This window comes from Gouania willdenowi, chromosome 20 (genome assembly GCF_900634775.1).
Source record: "Gouania willdenowi chromosome 20, fGouWil2.1, whole genome shotgun sequence".
Taxonomy (NCBI): domain Eukaryota; kingdom Metazoa; phylum Chordata; class Actinopteri; order Blenniiformes; family Gobiesocidae; genus Gouania; species Gouania willdenowi.
The window spans coordinates 17,877,613-17,898,785 of record NC_041063.1 but is presented as its reverse complement, the minus strand read 5'-3'; the positions used below and the strand labels follow the sequence as shown (position 1 = coordinate 17,898,785).

The window sequence follows — 21,173 nt, the reverse complement described above, 5'->3', positions numbered from 1 at the left end:
TTACCTGTGAGGGAATTTTCCCTGTAATTCGACATCACATGCCTTACTCCGAAGCACACCTTTCCTGCAGCTCAGCTTTTATAACAAGACACAATACACAAAATGTACTTTTGTATTTAAAGAGTTTCCCCCACAAAAAAAGAAAACATGGTTTTTGTAGCTTTTTTGTAATTGTTTCCTAACGACCTGTCTTGACAATACAAAGTGTTCCTATGGAATCACTTACTGAACTGAAACAGAAATTACTACACATGCACAAAGACAAAAGAGTGAACACGTACCCTCACAGACATGTTATCAGTGGGAAAGGATAGACCAGCATCATCTGCAAAATTATGTTTATTTGGTTTCCAATCCTTTTTCTAAAATAATAGGGGAAAAACAATCCAGAATACAGAAATTACATAGAGTGAAATGAAAAACTTACATCATTGATGTATTCTATATTCCATTATCAAACCTGGAAAATGTAGAGTTTGTAGTCCTGTTGCAGCTCCTGTTGAAGCTTCTTCTTCTTTCTTTCATATTCTGTTCCCAGCACAAAACCCAAACCTGGACAGTGCATTACACAAACAGACAGCTTGGAGCAAAAAAAAAATAAAATAAAAATAAATAAATAAATAATAATAATAATAATAAACACCGTGTTTACTATCAGATAATGAGATTACACATTACCTCTGTCAGGATGGAGAGCAGGTCCCAGTTCTGCTGAAGCAGGTGGCATATTTACAATGTTACTCACACCAGCTTCGAACTGTGAAAAGCATTTAGATTAAAATAAATAAATTTAAAAAAAAACTATTTCCGAACTTCTTCAGTTGTGAAAAACAATTTCCTTCCTTTGAGTTTCATTTAAACACCATCTGAATTCGCCTAAGAGTAACAAACGGTTTAATTACCGAAGAAGCAACTCATTTCCGGGCACAAAGCAGTATTGCGTTGCTAGGGGCAACCATGACACCAAATCCAGGCGGAGACCAACCATAAAACCAACAACGATTAATATCTACTTCTAAATGTGTTTGGTTTTTAATAAACAGGAAGTTATAGTCTTAGACAAGATTTCTCAACAAAAACAAATAGGTAAATGCTAAAAAGGAACGACCCCCACCACCCCATTTTAATCAAGGAACCACCCAGGTGCTGCTCATTTAAAATCAGACCAAGGAAAGATTTGAGTGAAAGCTTTTCAGCCAATCAGCGGCTTGCACCCCACAGGTGGACTCTTAAGCTCCGCCCACAGGCTGAATCGTCACCAGGAAGTCGCTGTCCTCATTATGCTGCGTTCACAGCAACTCAGAACTGTTAATTTCACAAATTGCAGTGAGGAACACATGTTTTGCAGTGAAGGCGTGCAGCCCAAATGCAGCAACAGTTACTGAACACAGTAATGTAGGCCTTAATAACTTTGCCTTTTTTATTTTAAATGAGCTGTTTTTATTATTTTTAAATCAATTAAAAAAAAGTCCTGTGTCGTGTTTTTTATTTATTATTTTTTTTTTTTACGTGAGTCACTCTGCATGTCCTGTTGCTGAGATATGCTATAATGTCGCCTTGCTTTGTTACATTAATCATAGCTTAATCATACAAACATTATTGCATTTATTGCAATTTCTCTGACCTTTTACCTGATCAAAGGCAGAGTTCAGAGTTGCCGTGAATGCAGCGTCAGTCTCACAGAAATGCGTTGAAACAGAGATTTATTTATTTTTATTACAAACATAGAAAAAATACAATGAAAATCCGCAGAAACTGATATCACAACAAAAAAATAAACTGATATTTATACCTCCAAAAAATTTTGGGAGCAAATACACAAGAGTCAGTGTGTAAAAAAAAAAAAAAAAACCCAAAAGATATTGATTACAACGATAAAAAAATAAATAAATAAACAAACAGAAAAGAATACCGTTTCATTTGTTTAGACAACTTATTTTACGTTGATCTCCCGACATGTTGTGACTGTCAACTGTTACTCTACATTTTACATATTGTGTTCGTCATTGTGGGATTTTATGCATCCAATATTAAATCCCATCCATGCATAAAGTGTGCAGAAAAAGTTAACAATCAGCCCGATTTACCAATAAAAGTGGAATCAGACTCCAAGACGCTGTCTCTCTGGGCTGAATGTCCACTGGTATTTCTCTAAGAGAAGGCATACAAAAAAGAACATTAAACATAAAGCACCATAGTCCCAGTGTTGTGTGAGTGTGTCCTTTATTACCTCTGTGTTTAAGCTGGTCAAACTTCCTGATGTTGTCCTTGTTCACATGTAAAGGAGCTGGAAGATGGCGGTAAACTAATGTCCAAGGAGCTTCTTTTGGTGCAGATCGAAAATTGTCTGCTCTGGATTGTCTTCTGTGTTTAAACAAATAGGAAGAAAAAAAATATTTCAATTGAGCAACTTTCTCTAGTTAAAATGCCGTGTGTGTCTAATCCTTGTCATATGTGAGGTTAGATCGAATATAATTAGATCGGCTAATACGAATCCAAAAAGTAACATTTCTTTTCCATTGTCTGTGTTACACCCAAACACAAATCTCTTGTTGATCAGTGTTACCTGTTAGATCCAATATAGTCAGGGATCGTTTGAGTTTGATGAACCTGGACCTCCAGTTGTTTTTCCTCCTTTCTGAGATATCCGCGAAGGGCCGACAGCTTTCTGATCACATCCTGTTGATGCGCTGACGTGACAGATTAGAAAAGCAGTATTAAGTGAAACTAGCATTAGCAGAGTGATAAGATCACCACCTTCTTACATTGTAACTGTGGGATTCCTTCAGGATGGGGTCGTTCAGTTGGAGCCGACACTGTGTGCTCCTGTGAACAAATGGGGGCTTGTTATATATCACCTCCCTGCAGAGTCACATTTAACCCTACAATGATCTTATAAAAAGCTCCAAACCAGCAGATTCCATACCTCATGCTTCCTATGTGAGTGCTCCTCCTGGGTTTTCTGGAGAACTTCCACAATCTCCTTCATCGGCCTCACCTGCTTTCTCATCTCCTTCTGTTGTAATAATAATAATGTATACAGTATATAGCGCTTTATCATAGACACTCAAAGCACTTTACAGAATTAAGGCATTATTCTTTCATTTCACACTTAGTGGTGGTAAGCTACTATTGTAGCCACAGCTGCCCTGGGGCAGACTGAAGGAAGCGAGGCTGCCCATTGTGTGCCAGCGGCCCCTCCGACCACCACCAACATTCACTAACACACTACATTCATACTAAGCAATGTGGGTAAAGTGCCTTGCCCAAGGACACAATGACAGATACCACTGGAGCTACTGTCTCCCAATGTGGCACCTGGAATTCTCAGTGGTCTCCCACCCAATTACTAATCAGACCCAGACCTGTTTAGCTTCCAAGATCTTACGAGATCGGGCAATAACAGGCTGGTATGGCCACGTGGTTCATGTTGACGTACTTCAATGTTGGTTTTTAACCTGATTCACCTGAGAGTAAATGAAGCCTTTTTGGTTAGTCCATCTGTAACTGTCCAGGAGACAGTGATTGTTGAGATTATAGATTTCTAGTTTCTGTGATCATTTCATAAGCATTGGAGTTCATATCTCTTTATAAAACCAACAGTTCTCTGTCTGTGTTTCTGTGTGTTCCTCAAATATCTCTGTAGATCAGGATCAGACTGACCTGAGATTTTCAACATGGCTGCTGTTTGGTTCAAGGGTGTGTGATGTCGGATTTATTTGGACACCCCACCCCCACCTCCTGATTCAATGGACTCAGTGATGATGTCATGATTCCTACCTCTACAGTGATAAGGTCATCAGTTCTAATTTAACTATTCTGTATGGTTTGACAGACGCAAGTTTCACTTGTTCATAGTTGCCATTATTTGTTAAAAGTGCTTTGCGTGGACAATCAATACATTGTTGTTCTTAGAACGCACCAGTAAAGTTCATGATGTGGATCCCCACAATGAACTTCCAGTCCAGACTGTGTTGGGAGTAAAAATGGAGTGTGGAAAGTGATATTTTCTTTTAAATTCAATCTGGATGTGAAGCCTGCAACATGTAGTTCATAGTTGCCTCAGTGTTTGACCTGCTAGGCTTCCTAGTTATCCAAGACGTGGTGACAGAAAGGAGCCATCTAAACCCATCTGTTGCCTCTGTCCCTGCCTCTAGGTCCAAACCTGCACACATGGCCTCTCAGAAAAATCTGGCCATGATGGACTCATCAGAAACAGTCAACAGGTGCCTTGAGGAGTTCCAGCACCAAGCTCAGATGGGATACACACTGTACGTAAAGATGGAGTGAGTGGCAGCACAGGTGCAACAGTGTGAGTCACAAATAGTGTAAGGATCATGACCAGATTGAATCAGAATCAGAATCAGAATCAGAATAATAATAATAATAATAATAATGCATCAGTTTTATATAGCGCTTTATCATAGACACTCAAAGTCGCTTTACAGAATTAAGGCATTATTCTTTCACTCCACACTTAGTGGTGGTAAACTACTATTGTAGCCACAGCTGCCCTGGGGCAGACTAACGGAAGCGAGGCGGCCATAGTGCGCCATCGGCCCCTCCGACCATCACCAACACTCACTCACACACTACATTCCTACTAGGCAATGTAGGTGAAGTGCCTTGCCCAAGGGCACAATGACAGATACCACTGGGTGACTGCCACCCCACTGTCAACTTTATTGACCAAGAATGTATGTTATACACACGAGGAATTTGACTTGGTGAACTGTGCTCTCTCTAATAGTGTAAACATTAAATAATAATAATCAACTAGAAAAAATAATAATAAATATAAACATAAATATAAACAGTAGTTAGACTAGAATGTGCAAAACTAAATAAAATAACAAGATAATAATAATAAAAATAATAATAATAATATAAAAATAATAATAAAATATAATAATAATAAGATAATAGTGTAGTAGTGCATTGATGAGTCGTGCAGGAGAACATTTAAACTAAATTAAATAGTATGTACATGTACATTCTCAGTGACAGATTGATCCAGGGTTATCTTTAGTTCCAGGGTTATTTTACAGAATCAGGTCTGACACCAGAACCAGGCCTTCTGAGGACTTCTGTTCACCTTGCTTGCCCCCAGCATTCACGCAGGCTCTTATTAATCACCATTAATGGTATGACGACCACTTCCAGGGCCCTCGTGGACTCCGGAACAGACGAAAGCTTCTTGGACAGGGATTTGGCCAGTCGATTTAAAATCCCGTTCAGTCCCTGAGCGGTTTGGTGTTGCTCTCCTGCCCCTTCCGTGCACGTCTGGGTGGCCCTTGGGGCTGGGGGCCTGCTTGTTTATCTGCCTGCGTGTTTCTCTGCCACTCTTTCCTGGGTTGTTGGGTGGCGAGGTGTTGCGGTGGGTTGCTCCGCCGGCCGGTCTGGGCGCCTTGGCCTGGTTCCCTTGGACGCGCCATCTACCCTCTCCAGTGGCCCGCCATGCGGACGGGCTGGGCTCATACCAGACAGGCCTCCTACATGGACACTTCACGTCACTCACTCCTTGCTGGTCTAGCTCACCCACTTGTTGCACCACACTCACATGCCCAACCCTTGGGGGGCTGGATGGTTGGGCTGGGGGTGGAGGGGGCCGCCGCCTGTGCTACTAAGTAGTGGCGCAGGGCAGCACTCCCACCTCTGGTGGCTGCCCTACTAATCCCTCCAATTTTAATTACACCTCAACACACCACCCCCCGGAGGGTGCCCCACCATCTCCACCCTCCGGACAACATACACATAAATATCATTGGGGAATGGAGAGGCACCATAACAGGGTGGTGGGTAACTTCACACACGTGGGCCTGTCGTGTGGCCCCTCTGTTGATGGCTGGGCCACCGTGTAGAGACCGGGAGGGGTGCTGTCGGGCGTGACGTGGCGGTGGGTCTCTGGTGGGCTTGGTGGGGTGTTGGAGGGGGCTCTCTTTGCGGAGTCTCTCCGGGCGGTGCCGGCCTGGTGGGGCGCGGGGGTTCCCCTTCCCTACGGGTGGGGCTTGGCGCGTCTCCTGGTTGCCTTGGGGGCTCGCCTCGCAACATGTGGGTCTGGGGCAGCCTACCGCGCCGGTGTGGGGGGTGGGCGTGCTGGTGGGGGCTGGCATCTACGCCGGGGTTTGGGCGGGGTAGCGTGGCGCTCCGGAATGGTGCTCCTTGCTGGGGGGTGGCTCTCGCTGTTCCGGTGGTTGAGGTCGGTATCGGCGGCTTGGTAGGTCTGTCCTGCTATCTGCGAACTGGCGGGTGGGTGAGTTCTGCGCCTTTGGCTGGGGGCTGCTGCTCCCCATCGGTTGTGTGCCATTGGGGTGCCTCTCTCCCCCCGGTCGCTCTTGCCGTCCGGTGGGGGGCGGGGCCGCGGCTGCTGTTCTTGCGTCATCTGGGGCTGTGCAATCCTGCTGGGTTGTGGCCGTTTCGTGGGCTGGGGTTGGGGGCCCCAATTCTCCTCCCGATTCTGGAAGGAGTTTTGTGCCTTAGTGGGGGCTGCTGTCATTCTATCCTCAGGCTTCCATCCGCAGTCAAATTGACAGATGGCAAGGATGAACCAGACTGGTCCCTTTCCCAGTGACAAGACTAATTAACCCCGTCTCTGACCGTCTCAGTATTCACCCCATGTTCCACACAAGCCCCCTCGCCATCCCACCTGGAATGGTGGACAAAGGACCAGACCGTCCTATCAAGAGGATCCTGAAGGTTTGTCAGGGGCGGGGCCGCCAGTATCTCGTGGATACAAAGGATGGCGAGGCTGCGGTGTGCTGATTCAGATGCAAAGAAATGCCAATATTGCAGCAGAGGGAAACAATATGGCCTAAAATATACCTATTCTGTATAGTTTGTGAGAGTACACGTAAATCGTGACTTACGTTTCACTCATTCATATTTGTTGCCATTATTTGTTAAAAGTGCTTTGTGAACAATTAATACATTGTTGTTCCAAGTTTGCTTGTTGGACCCATTTAATGACTGAATCTAGCTTGATGAACATATTTTGGAATCTGTCTGATAAAAGACACCTTTTGGTGAATGTTTGTGTCTGAAATGTTTGTATGTTTTTACAGTGTTGGATAACTGGAAAGAAAAATAAATGTCAAAAGACATCTGTATGATGTTAAACCACAGTTGTGCTAAACATTTATTTAATACGTTCCTTTTTTAAGGATCTTCATCTTGAGCTGCTTTTGTTCTTCCTCGTACATCTTCAGAAGCAGAGCCCTCTCCTTCTCTATCTTTTTATCCAGTGCTATCTCCTCCCTCATCTCACGCTCTTTCTCCTCAGCCTTCCTTCTACGACGTTCCTCTATCTAAAAAGAACATTAACAATAATTAAATCTCCAGTCAGTCTGAGTAGATGAAACCAGGTTAGGTTTGAGTATTTGTCGAGACTGTTTGCATGCTTACTTGCTGCTTCAGTTCCTGGTTGTGCTTGTTCACTTGTTCTGAGCAACGCTCACCAGTGAGAGCTGCAAATCCCAAAAGATAAAAGATATAAACAAACCTTGCCAATGCAAAGTGTATTTGGAAAATTCAAAAAGAAAATACTACCTGACTGAGGACGGGAAAAAGGAACCTGAGCTCCGGCTCTGGGACACCGAGGATTTAAGCTCCATTCCTCGTTCACTTTGCGCATTTGTCTCAAGTCACCTAAAGGCAACGAAAGGTCTTAATCTCCATAACAAAACTGGCTAGTGATGATTTTTCACATCTACCTTTAGCTCATCAACTTACTATGGAGGTTGCCTTGTTTGTCTGTAACCGCTGCACCTCCTCCACCCCTTCCCCAGGGATTGTAGGCCATCATCTCAGCTTCTATTTTAGCATTACGACGCTCCTCCTCTCTTTTCTCCATTTTTTTGAGCTTTTCTCTCTCTTCGATCTGTAATACAGTGAGACAGGTTCGTTTACAAAACCATGTAGCCTTTTATATGATGGCATGTATTCTGGATTCACCTGCTGTCTTAGAGCCTCCCAGTGGCTCTGTTTGCTTTCTCTCTGCTGCCTGGAATTCTCAGCACAGAGTCTGGAAGTTGGAAGTGATCACATAAAGATTTACATTGGTAGCTTTTTGATACACGTCATAAAACCACTGTATGATGACATCAAGATGCGGAGAACACTCACTCAATAGCTGCAGATGATCTTTGGCCAATTGGCCTTCCAGAATGAGAATTCTCTCTACACAGAGAATCTGATTAAACAAAAAAAAAAATGATGTTCAATAATACATCACCTACATTTCACATTTCCTTTGTAGCATTTTAATAAATGAATATAAACTGCTTTAATGTGAATTCATCTAATTTACACCCAGTAACAATTAATGAATGCCATCACCTAATTAATGCAAAGATGGTGAGAACAAAGGTAACAAAAGTCTGCAGAATACTCATCACAATGAGTGTGTGAGTGAAAATAATTTATGTAGTTCGTTTAAAAAATATTCTTAAGATTTCATTTTAAAGATTTATCTGTGTTTTCATAATAATAGTTGTAATACTTTATTTACCTTGATTGTCAGGAAGAGTTGGCTCCAATGAATAACTGGCCCCATCTGTAGGATTAAGTGGATGAACTTGAATCCCTATATGAGGAGGAGGTGGAGCATATTCTGGAGTCCCATCATGATGAGGAGGTGCATATGCTGCAGTCCCATAATTATGAGAAGGAGGTGCATATGCTGCAGTCCCATAATGATGAGGAGGAGGTGCATATGCTGCAGTCCCATAATGATGAGGAGGAGGTAAATATGCTGCAGTCTCATAATGATGAGGAGGAGGTGCCAATGCTGCAGTCCCATCATGATGAGGAGGAGGTGCATATGCTGCAGTCCCATAATGATGAGGAGGAGGTGCCAATGCTGCAGTACCATCATGATGAGGAGGAGGTGCATATGCTGCAGTCCCATAATGATGAGGAGGAGGTGCATATTCTGCAGTCCCATAATGATGAGGAGGAGGTGCATATGCTGCAGTCCCATAATGATGAGGAGGAGGTGCCAATGCTGCAGTCCCATATAAAGGATGAGATGCATGAAGTGGAGTGCAGCAAAGAGGACAAACTACAGGATCCATTGTTCCCAGCTTGGATCCTGAACCTAAACCAGTAGAATGCAAAACACAAACAGGAAGCTTGTAGCAAAAAGTAAACCCCGTGTTTACTATCAGATGATGAGATTACACATTACCTCTGTCAGGATGGAGAGCAGATCTCAGTCTTGCTGAAGCACGCGGCATTTTTACGTTACTCACACCAGCTCCTAACTGTGAAAAGTATTTAGAATAAAATTGGTTCTGTGTATTTTGGAAATGTGCTCATTGGGTAAGGCATCAATAAGAAATTTACTTCAGCCTAAACCCTTTCAGTCATTATGTATAATTTTTCTTTTTCTTTGCTGTGTAAAGCCTTGTTTTAGGGACTGAAAATAAATAAATAAATAAACAAAAAAATAAATAAATAAGGAAATTGAAATAAATAAATAAAAATCGGAAAAACTAAATTAAAACATATCCAATTTTAGTATAACAACCCCGACACATATTAATTCACTTCATTTCATATTACCTTTGTTCTTGCTTGTTTCTGGGTTCTTTGAGAATACATTTGGTTAATTTGAAAGCACAAAGGTGCACAATGCTTAGAGGGTTTGATCCTGTAGATTTTTCAAAGCAGAATTTATGGCGAATCTAAAAATTACGTTCCTATGTGTGTTCCAATTAGAAGTGTGGCTGACGTCACACTTCGAATTGGTGCTGTGCTGTTAAGATGCGCCGTGTATGTAAGTGACGTCATCGGTATGCATCGGGTTGTGTCCGGAAGTGTTGTAGCATAAGTCGTGTGTTCCTCGTCTACAACAGCATGTTAGAGCCCCTATAACTCGGACGTTGCACTTATGTTACAATAACTAATTATTTAGTATAATAAAGACAACAATAAAACTATCAAGGCGTAGAGTAGTGTTTGATACATTTATAATGCAAACTATTGGCTTCAAAAATACGGGGGAAAAACATTTTACATGGCAAACACTGCTTTCAGTTCATTAAAGATAAGAACAATGAATTTTGAGTGTTACAAGACAAACTAACATCAACTACTGCACAAAACAAGACATAAACACACCTTTAAATGATGCTACACAACCGTGTCACAGTAGAAACTCACACGGACACACAACGCTCAATGGGGACATCTGTTGGTCAAAATGTATGGTGAGATTTTAAAAATAGTAAATTAAGTTGAGATCCTGTGGTTTCTGATCAAACTTTGTCTCAACTTATTTTAGTTCAGGGGTCAAATTGAGACCAGTTTTATCTCAATTGGGCCACAGGATTTAGGCAAGAAAACTAGTATTTTTTATATTTAATGTGCCTTAGTTTGCACTTCCAGGTATGAATAAAATAATATATCTAATACAGACAATATCCAAACAATAAGTGTCAGATATCAGTCCCAACAAGATATTCACTTTAAATTTCCTTGATTTTGTGGCCTTTTTTTTTTTTTTAATTAATTCATAGAAATGTGGTGGAATAATTTCAGGAAAAATGCTAGGCTTTTGAAAAAAGGTTGAGTTTTTTTTAACAATTTGAGATCATCAATTTGTGAGCCTTGCAATTATTGTGAAATTTCATTGAATTTGTGTATTTAAGATTTCTACAAATTAAAAAGTTGGTAATGTACACAATGATTCATGTTTTCTGTCATTTTTTACTTTCTACTGTGGGCCACATTGGATGCTCTAAAGGGCCAGATCTGGTCCCTGGGCCTTGAGTTTGACAAATATGGCCTAGAGAGTGATTGTGTGCGTTTTTCAAAGCATTACCTCACGTTGACCATTACCGCAGGCTTTAATCAAGAAAACATGAACTGTAAATGGAAGTTGTACAACTATTTAAAAGTTGTAGTTAAGGTGCATTAATACCTTCAGGGACGTTTTGCAATGTTTGCACGAGTAGAATAATATTTTTGTATACCCATTTTTTTGTTTTTTTATTTATCAGTAAACATTACTTTCAAGTCTTGATCAATTGTCTTTTTCTAGTTTGTTATTTTCCATGTTTAAGCTGCATTTATTACATATTGATCAACATAATTCAATAAATATTACTGTTTTTTTATATATTTTTTAAAAAGTCATTTTTTTCTTTTGACAAAAACAAACTAAGTCATTACCTGCAAGGGATTTTATAATATATATATTAATATTTATAATTTGACATCACATGCCTTACTCCTTAGCAAAACTTTCCTGCAGCTCAGCTTTTACGACAAGACACAATACACAAAATTAGGAGTGTGACAATATCTCGATACGGCAATATATCGCGATAATTTTTTGCACAATCGATTTTCAAAATGCTTGTGCTAAGTATTGATTTTTTTTACATATATATCTTATATACCAAATTGCAGTGAGGAACACATGTTTTGCAGTGAAGGCGTGCAGCCCAAATGCAGCAACAGTTACTGAACATAGTAATGTAGGCATTATTTACATTGCTTTCTTTTGATTTTGAATGAGCTGTTTTTATTATTTTTAAATTAGTTTAAAATGTTTTTTACTCGAGTCATGTGTCGTGTTTTTTTTTTTTTTTTTTTTTTTTAGTCTGTGAAGTGAATCACTTTGCATGTCCTCTTGCTGAGATATGCTATAATGTCGCCATACTTTGTTAGATTAATTATAGCTTAATCACACAAACATTATTGCATTTATTGCAATTTCTCTGACCTTTTACCTGATCAAACGCAGAGTTCAGAGTTGCCTTGAATGCAGCGTCAGTGTCATCAAAATCCTGGTGCTGTTTCGAGGACTTTTTCATTAGCCTTATTTAAAAGTAAAATAATAAATCACTGAATTTTTGTATTTTAGTGTAATTAGATTAATATGCTGCTGATTCGTGAAATGCGACAAAGTTCTTTCTGTAAAAAAAAAAACATGATAATGTGTTGACTGAGTGGTCGGCGTCACTCAAAACATCCACTAGGTGGCAGTGCATCTCAACGGCAACTGCCGTTTGCCTGGAGTGAACCATAGGGTTTATCCAGTGGTGTATTGTAACATATCTTAAAGCTGACATGCTTGTTTTGAATGCAGAATTATACCTATTGTCGTTTGAATGTAATTAGTTTAATCATCATAATATAGAGGTAAACGTGAATAAAACAAAACTATAATTAAAGAAAGTGGTTCCCCCACATCATGGACAGTGTTGGTATCGTCCACTGTCATGGCTTCCTGGGCAAAGCGGATGTAGACGCGATTCGCGCATGCGTTGAAAGGATCGGGCAGTTGTAATTTAGTTCGGGCTGTGACAGAATTTAAAAGCGTTCTGGTAATAATTAGACATTTCTTGGCGTTCAAGGACCGTTTCCTTGCTTTTGTTGTCGGTTTATTTTAATTTTATTTTTTAGCATTTAATAATTGATGATGGCTGGTAGCAGTACCGCTCAGAAAACATGGGAGCTGACTAATAGCATGCAGGAAGTCCAGAGCGTGGATGAAATTTACAAATATGACAAAAAGCAACAACAAGAGATCCTCGCTGCGAAACCGTGGACAAAGGAGTAGGTTCAAAACTCCCCGGTGTACAGTGTTTGTGGGGTGGGAGGCAACTCATTATTGTCTATTTAAGGCTGTGACAGTAAATACTTCGCCTTTAAGCGAACATTATCTTCGTATATTCGTGTGACGTGTGTTTTATTTACAGCCACCATTACTTCAAGTACTGCAAACTCTCTGCACTGGCCCTGCTGAAGATGGTGATGCATGCCAGGTCTGGTGGTAACCTGGAGGTGATGGGCCTCATGCTGGGGAAGGTTGATGGTGAAACTATGATCATCATGGACAGCTTTGCTTTGCCTGTGGAGGGCACAGAGACCCGGGTCAACGCCCAGGCTGCAGCCTACGAATACATGGCAGCTTATATTGAAAATGCCAAACAGGTGGGACACTGGATTCTACATAAAAATATTACTAATTATTATTATTATTATTATGGAAGTGTCTCCTCGTACGTAATGCGTATCCCACTTTTGACATATATACTTTTTTTCATTTGAACATATTTAACACAGCAAATTCCACCTTTAAAAATACATATATGAAAAAAATAAACATTTTAGGGTATTTCCTGAGTTAGGGCCAAAATAAAAGGGTTAGCTAGCAGTGGAGCTAAAAATAAATATGAGCTAAAATAAAACTGACGGAACTTTAAGTCACGTGGTGGACCTATCACGTGACCAAAACTGGCCAATGAGGGGCGCTGCGTAAGGATAGACTTGCCGGTCTATTGACACGTATTACGTACTGATAGCCACTGCCTATTATTATTTTTATAGATTTTACTGTAATTAATGGTGCTTTTACACTGAACCAGTTTGGGATTGCCTGAAATCAGGGTCCCCACCGTCACCAAATTCCTGGAAAAGTTATGGAATTTGATAAACTGATTTTCCAGCCTTGAAAATTAATGGAATTTTTTTAACTCGTTTTGGAAATATAGCCCATTTTATTTGAATGTTTAAGTGTTCAGCGTTATCTCGAAGTGAAAGTGCAAACTCACTCTCCGCCTCATTTATGAAACTGTGCGTAGGTAAGATCCCTTCAGCTTGCATACGCTGAAAAACCAGGAATTGCATACGCAAAAAAAAAAACGTCAGAACTAAGTCATGGAAATTTTATAAAATATTTTGGAAAAGGTTTGAAAAATCATTGTGGAAAAAAATGTGTGGCAACCATGTGAAATGTTTCATAATTGATCAAGAAAATAAAAAATGACTCATTCAAATGACAGTATATTTTTGGATTATCATTATTTTTAAATGGTTATTCTTTTTCAAATTAAAACGCACATACTCTTCAACAACTGTGTTCTATACCTTCACTTTATCAAATATAAATGTAGTTCAAATTAAATGCAGAATGAAAACCCTGAACTAGTGCATCTCATCAAAAATAGTTATGCAAATTTGTGATATCAGAACAGGGTCAAAAAAAAGGGTTGGGAACCACTGAGCTACACTGGCTAACCCTGGATGTTCCAAGTTAGTGTTCATACCAAATCCTTTACACATTTAGTTTGGTAAACAATTTGATAAATCGATTGAAAATAAAACCCAACTACAGTATTTTTAGTTACCAAAACCTGAACAAACCGCAAAATAGATGTCAGAATTAACATTAGGGAGAACAAATAATTTCTAAAGAATGTCCTACGTCTTAACTGATAGTGCTGCAATGTGTTAAAATAAAATAGTCATTTATTTGTGCACTTTTAATCAGATATGCCAACTTTATCTTGAGTGGAGTTGCTTGTATCAGTTTCAGTTTAAAATATACAAAAGGATTCATTCTGTGCAGATCACCAGTTAGTACAGTTAGATACACTATTTTGCACAATTTGAATCACAACAAAACTATTTTTAAAACATCTCTTAAAAGCACTTGTTATTGAATGAAATAAACTAACAAAATTGGTGGGATGTGTTTTGCATGCCTTTTTATTTATTCAGTTTCATAACATGAAACTATTAAACCTAATATCTTTAGTTTAAAAAAATAAAGAATTAAAATCCATTTGTTCCTATGTTTTTACTTGTGATTTAGGCAGCAGTAGTTTAGACCAAACAATTCAAATGAAACTTAATTTTGTAGTAAACTGCACCTTCACATTAAGGCAAAAAACAAAAATGTAACTCGTAATATAACTGAGGAGCTTGATTGTAATGAGTAGTCATACTTCACACTTTAAAAACCAGTCATATTTTTTAAATATTAAGCCATGATCAAGTCTGGCCGTGTTAACCACATCTTTTCATCTTATTTCACCTTTGGATTATTTTGTTCTGTTTCTGGATTATTTTTTAATAAATAATTGATTTTCTTCCGTCTTCAAAAATCTGTCAGAATGTGTTTGTTGACTTTAAACTCCACATTTAAAAAAAAAACACTCCAGAAGAACCTAATCTTTCTGTAACATTAAATCCGATATTAAGGAATTCTGGTGTTTTCATAGATTGATCACTTCGTATCTGGCTTCTCTTTCCCATGTTCCCTGTGAATCTTCAGGTCGGGCGGCTGGAAAACGCCATCGGATGGTACCACAGCCACCCAGGCTACGGGTGCTGGCTCTCGGGGATCGATGTCAGCACTCAGATGCTGAACCAGCAGTTTCAGGAGCCGTTTGTGGCTGTTGTGGTACGGCCGCCTTTACTTCTTTTTTCTTTTTCTTTCCCAAACTCTTCCTTGCAGAGTTGGGGTCAATTATAATTGTAATTTTCACCCATACAGGTAGTAAGGGTTAGAAGAGTTAGCGGTTAGTTAATTTATATTATATTTATATTACATATATTTAATAATAGGGACGATACAAAGAGCAACAATACTGTACTGATGTTTTGTACAAAAAGTTTATAGCTATTGCTAAATTCCATTGCTTGTCCTTATTTCTGCTTCTACATGAACATATTATAAATCAATGCACGAAAATGTAAATGTAAAGATGCTAAAACTATAACATAGAAACACAAAAGTACATACAATCATCACAACAGGCCTATAAATGATGAGCACACACGTCACACCAACAAAATACATACTACAGATACCACATGAGATCACTAGATAAGCACTTTGGTCCCATGTCGACTGTTTTTAAGCGCTATATAAATAAAAGTTGGTAAAATTGTAATTGAGAAAATAATTGTAATTGACTTTTGGAGAAAAATAATAATTAAAATCTTCATTGGAATCAGAAAAAATGATGGTCACTGCAAACTTAATTAGATTTTAATTGAATATGGTTAATTTATAATCTAATTGTAACTGAAAAATGTAATTGACCCCAACTCTGGTTACATGTGAGTTAATAATTGTTTTTCTTTTCTTTTTTTTCTTTTTTGTAGTCATTACTTTGAGTGTAACTGAGATGGAGGTGTGGGGGCGGGGGTGTAATTATTGACATATGGGTTGATGATGTCCTTGTGATTCTGATGAATATTTTGCTATTGCAACATAAAAGCCATTTACACTTGATTCGGTGTAGCCATGCTTGCAATGCCAGGGGCGCCGTATAATGAGGTGTATTCTTTCAGCACACTGACAGCCACAGTAGACGGCTCCTGGCGACCTAAACCAAGCGCTCCCCTGAGCTTTGTCTGACCTCCGACTTTGTTTTTCCTGTTCTACTGTATCTTGCTTTCTTCAGATCGACCCGACTCGGACCATTTCTGCAGGAAAAGTCAACCTCGGAGCCTTCCGAACGTACCCAAAGGTAAAGTGTAGACTGTAGACCAGACATAGGCAACTGGAGGCCATATGCGACCCTCTGTCTAATTTTATGCGGCCCCCAAAGTAAACGTACAAAATGACAGAAAAATACACTCAACAAAAGCATGAATACCTAAAAAAAAATACAAAGAACTACAACATTGCAGGAAAATACTGTAAAATACAAGAGAAAAACAGAAAATACTACGCAAAACTACAATAAAAATGAACAAATCAACAATAATAATACACAAAATTACTCAGAAAATATATAATATCACAGAAAATGACAACAAAAGTACACAAAAAGACAAGAAAAACACACAAAAAATAACTCATAGTACTCAAACAAGCAAAACGACAACAGAAATACATAAAAAGTACTCTAAAAAATGCTAAATGAAGCACAAATACACGACATGACTCCAAAAAAACATGTATTTTACAGGAAAAATTCACAAAAGGACTACAGAAATGCACTAAATGCCTCACAATGAGCAAGACAACAAACACACACAATTACTATAAAAACGCTTCGTTCTTTCCTGTGTTAATGCTCAGATCGCTCAGTATTCTGAATGCTGACATGAATGTTGATCATGTGGCCCTCTGATCAAACAAACACATTTTTGTGGCCCTGCTGTAGACTACACACAACAGCATTCTTCCTCTGTCTCCAGAAAGAAAAATAATGAGAAAAAACAAAAGCAAATCAGCAGTGGAGCTTTATTTGTTTCTACGAGTTCACTTTCATTTATTTATTTTGTTATGATGCTTTTCAGTACAATTTTTGCCACCGATTGGAGACTCAACTATTTGAAGCCTATTTTTTTGATTGTTGACATTTTGATTGACAGGGTTACAAACCTCCTGATGAGGGACCGTCCGAGTATCAGACGATCCCTCTGAACAAGATCGAAGACTTTGGTGTACACTGCAAACAGTGAGTGCTGTTCAAACCTAGGGCTGGGCAATATCGACCAAAACACATACCAATATTTTTTTTCTCAAAAATAGCGATATTTGTTATATATTGCAATATTTTTAACTCAAAAAGTCTAACCAGAAAGACAATTCTGGGTTAAATTTGCTGATGCAGAATGTCACACACGCTCATTTATAAACAAACAGTTGGACAAAATGTGCCACTTTTGGCTTTTTATTTTATAAGTCAGTGGTTTTTGGCTCAAGTACCGACTTTATAGCTTATAGAAAACTATTTAAAAACATCTATAGAGCATAATGACTTAATGAACTATGGATAACACACATTTGAAAGAATCTCATTTGATAAATAAGTGGAAATAAACAGTGTTTAGTGCAGTGGTTCCTATACTTTTATTAAATTTTAGAATTAGTGTTTGATCATGTTTGAGCTCAGATTTTTTTAAATACATTTTAGTCTAACTAGATTTATCTAAAAATCTATTTTAATTTTTCAGAAATTTCAGGCGACCCCATTTAAACCCCAGGTTACCCCACATGGGGTCCTGACCCCAAGATTGAAAAAACACTGATTTAGTGGCTCCTGAATAGATTTATTTCTATAGTTTTCATCTGTTGGACTGACTCTTTATTTGTTAATTTTCCACTATCTCTCTCTCTCTCTCTCTCTCTCAAGTATCCCCTGTAGTGCCATCACGTACCCTAGGGGTACACATACCACCATTTGATAAACACTGCTATAAGGGACAGCATGTGTGAGTGAGTTCTGTAATGTGGTCAGAACACACTCAGCAATCCATCAAACTGAGCTTTTCATGCTGTTCAACTTCTGAGACGTAGCAAAAGCAATAACTCCTAAAACAAGTATTTTAAAACAAAACCAGCTATAAAAATATATACATCGATATAGGCAATATTGTAATTTGCTATATCACCAAAATAGAAAACTTGATATACAGTATCTTGAATATCGATATATCGCCCAGCCCTATTCAGACCAAATGTGTTCAATTTCTGAGTAGTAGTTTATTCCCTGCTGTTGGTTGAATAAATGTCTTTTATTATTTTATTTTTTTAATAGGTATTATGCCTTGGAGGTCACCTACTTTAAGTCGTCCCTTGATAGAAAGCTCCTGGAACTGCTTTGGAATAAATATTGGGTGAATACCTTGAGTTCCTCGAGTCTCCTCACGGTACGTATGAGAACTCAAAAGGCAAACTGTCCACTATTGGTTTGATTTATGCTTGATTATGACTCAATAACTCATATGCGACGTGTTGGCACTAGTTTGTGATGTTGTGATTTATTGCAGCCTAATAAGCAGGCGTCCTTGTTTGTTGACGTTGCTAATAGGCAGCATGTGAGATTTTCTGACGACGCGTATTAGTGTTGGACTTTAAATGGACTTCAGTCAGACCAAAGCTCCTCTTGTGAGTTCCTATTGTGGCTGCAGTCACTCCGTCCTCGAGCTTGACTTCACAGGCTGAAGAGGCATCAGGCTTATCCAAACAGTTTGCACTCTGGCATTCTGGATGAAGATAAATTGACTACATGTCAAGCAGGAGCTGCTCTGTAGGTGACAGGCTTTGTCAGTTTGTTACACTGTCCCCGTAGTCAGGGGCCCCCTCGTGTCATTGTGTTTTAATTACTCCTTCTACTATAAACAACGGCCTCACCTTAAGCAAACCTTTCACCGACTTCTTTTCAGTCGCCACGGCGCACAGGGTTTGTGGCCGTCAGCAGACACATTTGTTGGAGAATCTGTTTTGTTTTGTTGGCAAATTAGGCATGAATATGTGTATGTTTTTTTTTTTTTTTTTGTTGGCCGGTCAGAACTCGGACTACACCACTGGCCAGGTGTTCGACTTGTCCGAGAAGCTGGAGCAGTCGGAGGCTCAGCTGGGACGAGGCTGCTTCATGCTTGGCTTGGACACACATGACCGCAAGTCTGAGGATAAACTGGCCAAAGCAACACGAGACAGGTGATAAACATCTTTGTATTATGGATAATAATCCACCTTTAGTCCAATTTTAGAATTTGTATTATATATTTTTAAAATGCCAAACAAAAAAATGTTCTTCAATTGTGAAAATAGGGAGAAAAATATGTTTTTACTTTTAGAAAAAGGACTGTTAGTGACTTTCCACTGTTTTTACAAGTTTGGTCTAAAAGCTTCTAAATTATAATTTTTTTTATTGCCTTTTAAATATCATCCTAATTTACTATTAAAGAGTTAAGGGGATGCCATCTTGAGTGTTTGTGGCTTTTTTGTATTAATACTGAGTTAAAGTAGGACAGAAACGTGCAGAATATATTTATTTTTTAGTAGTTATTGTCTTTTTCTACCTCTGATAAAAGCTCATATTTAATGTCATTGTAGGGCTGGGTGATTTTGCCTTTTTTTTTAATGCACTTAAGGACTGCAGACATCAGATATATTGTCAAAAGTGCAACTTTATTGCTGTGATTGTCCTCAAGAGTTAAAATGTATAGAACAATCCCAAAATAAAAAGTAAATGAGGATCTGTCATTCAACAATTTCAAGCTTTAACCCAGATTTAAGCAAAAGTGTGACAGCAACTTCACAGTAGCTTCAATTTTCTGATTAAGAAATCAGATAATTACATATTTTATAACATATACTGTAACATTACAATTACAAAAATAATAAACTCTTCCCTTAGCATCTCAGCATAGTGCGAATAAAAAAACTGAACATGCCTGTGACACATATAGCTTATTCAAAAGGTAAACAATGTAAACAAAGGGGGCTGGCTCACATCGCGCTACGGTAACCCACAAGGACAGATCGCAAAAAAGTCCAAAAAAACTGTTGGGGGGAAAAAAAGACAAATTATTTTATTTGATTTTTTCATCTCAAATTTGCAAAATGAAAATCGTTTCATGTACAAATTTGATAAATCGATTAAATCTTTTTTTTTTTTTTTTTGCCGAGCCCAATTCTATTTTCTTTTATTTAGAAGCTTTTAGGCCAAACTTGTAACCAAACCAAACTAAAGCAAATATTTGTGTTTTAATCAGAAATAATTAAAGAATATTGATCGAACACACTCCCTATTTATTGCTTTTGAAGTCATCTGATCTTTTTTGCATGCAGTCTTAATTTTCTGGTCTTGAAATCTTATAATGTGTTTCTTTAATCTATTCTTTTCTTCTTCTCTTTCTTATTTTTAGCTGTAAGACGACCATAGAGGCGATTCATGGACTGATGTCTCAAGTCATTAAGGACAAACTCTTCAATCAGATCAACACCTCCAACTAATGCTGAACTAAATCTAGTTCACATTTCATCTGGATGTATTTTGCTGTGCATGTTTAACACTTGTTGGTTTATGGTGTATCATTAGTGACATTTCTCCTAGTCATTATTTTTAGTACATTCAAAACCAATGTAAAATAAAAACAATTGTTTAAAAAGCGTAAATCAGACGTGAACTTTTTCATTTTTAAATGTTTTTCCAACACCCTGATTCAGCCGTCAGTCATCCAAGTGTAACCTGTCGCAGTGCAGCGTTACATAATGGAACAACAAACTAAAGCCTCTGTTTAGGCTCAGCGGGAGCCGACGACCATGTGTGAGACCTCTCGGTGGATTCACGCCCCGTTCTCTGTGCTCGCTGTGGGACAAACTGTGGACGAGCGGCCGGCTCCTCAGTTTGTGCCGTGGCAGTGATGAAGCACAGAAACAGAAGCGACACACACTAGAGTCCATTCACAGAACGTGTCTGCTCTCCATCGAAGCAGACACTCACTGAAACCAGCCTTTTTTTAACCACTGCACAGTTACACTTGGTTTGTGTCATGTCCTTTTTTTTTCAGGTATTGTAATGGCTTAGTGTATATTTTTGGTGTCATGTATTGCAGAGGGGAAAATCCCAGTGGGACATTTACGGGTGCCTGGCCTTTTTTTTTTTCTTTTTCTCGTGAGAATGCTCTTT

General features: G+C 38.8%; 2 protein-coding genes and 1 pseudogene across 2 annotated transcripts; 1 reads left to right on the top strand and 2 right to left on the bottom strand.

The window, feature by feature from the left end:
- Window positions 1-3,306: 3,306 nt before the first annotated feature.
- Window positions 3,307-3,424, bottom strand: LOC114454600 (uncharacterized; annotated as a pseudogene).
- A 3,715-nt stretch (window positions 3,425-7,139) lies between these two features.
- Window positions 7,140-9,672, bottom strand: LOC114454562 (carboxypeptidase Y-like). The gene is made up of 9 exons (XM_028435111.1): window positions 9,562-9,672; window positions 9,185-9,260; window positions 8,507-9,094; window positions 8,122-8,188; window positions 7,951-8,020; window positions 7,729-7,876; window positions 7,546-7,644; window positions 7,402-7,463; window positions 7,140-7,304 (listed from the first exon to the last, which is right to left on the bottom strand). The coding sequence occupies exons 1-9, from the start codon at window positions 9,598-9,600 to the stop codon at window positions 7,140-7,142; spliced, it is 1,314 nt and encodes a 437-aa protein (XP_028290912.1). The 5' UTR covers window positions 9,601-9,672.
- Window positions 9,673-12,245: 2,573 nt separating this feature from the next.
- cops5 (COP9 signalosome subunit 5) lies at window positions 12,246-20,659 on the top strand. Its single transcript, XM_028434399.1, has 8 exons — window positions 12,246-12,564; window positions 12,708-12,942; window positions 15,068-15,196; window positions 16,206-16,271; window positions 17,125-17,210; window positions 18,294-18,405; window positions 19,047-19,195; window positions 20,410-20,659. The coding sequence occupies exons 1-8, from the start codon at window positions 12,425-12,427 to the stop codon at window positions 20,495-20,497; spliced, it is 1,005 nt and encodes a 334-aa protein (XP_028290200.1). The 5' UTR covers window positions 12,246-12,424; the 3' UTR covers window positions 20,498-20,659.
- Window positions 20,660-21,173: the final 514 nt, after the last annotated feature.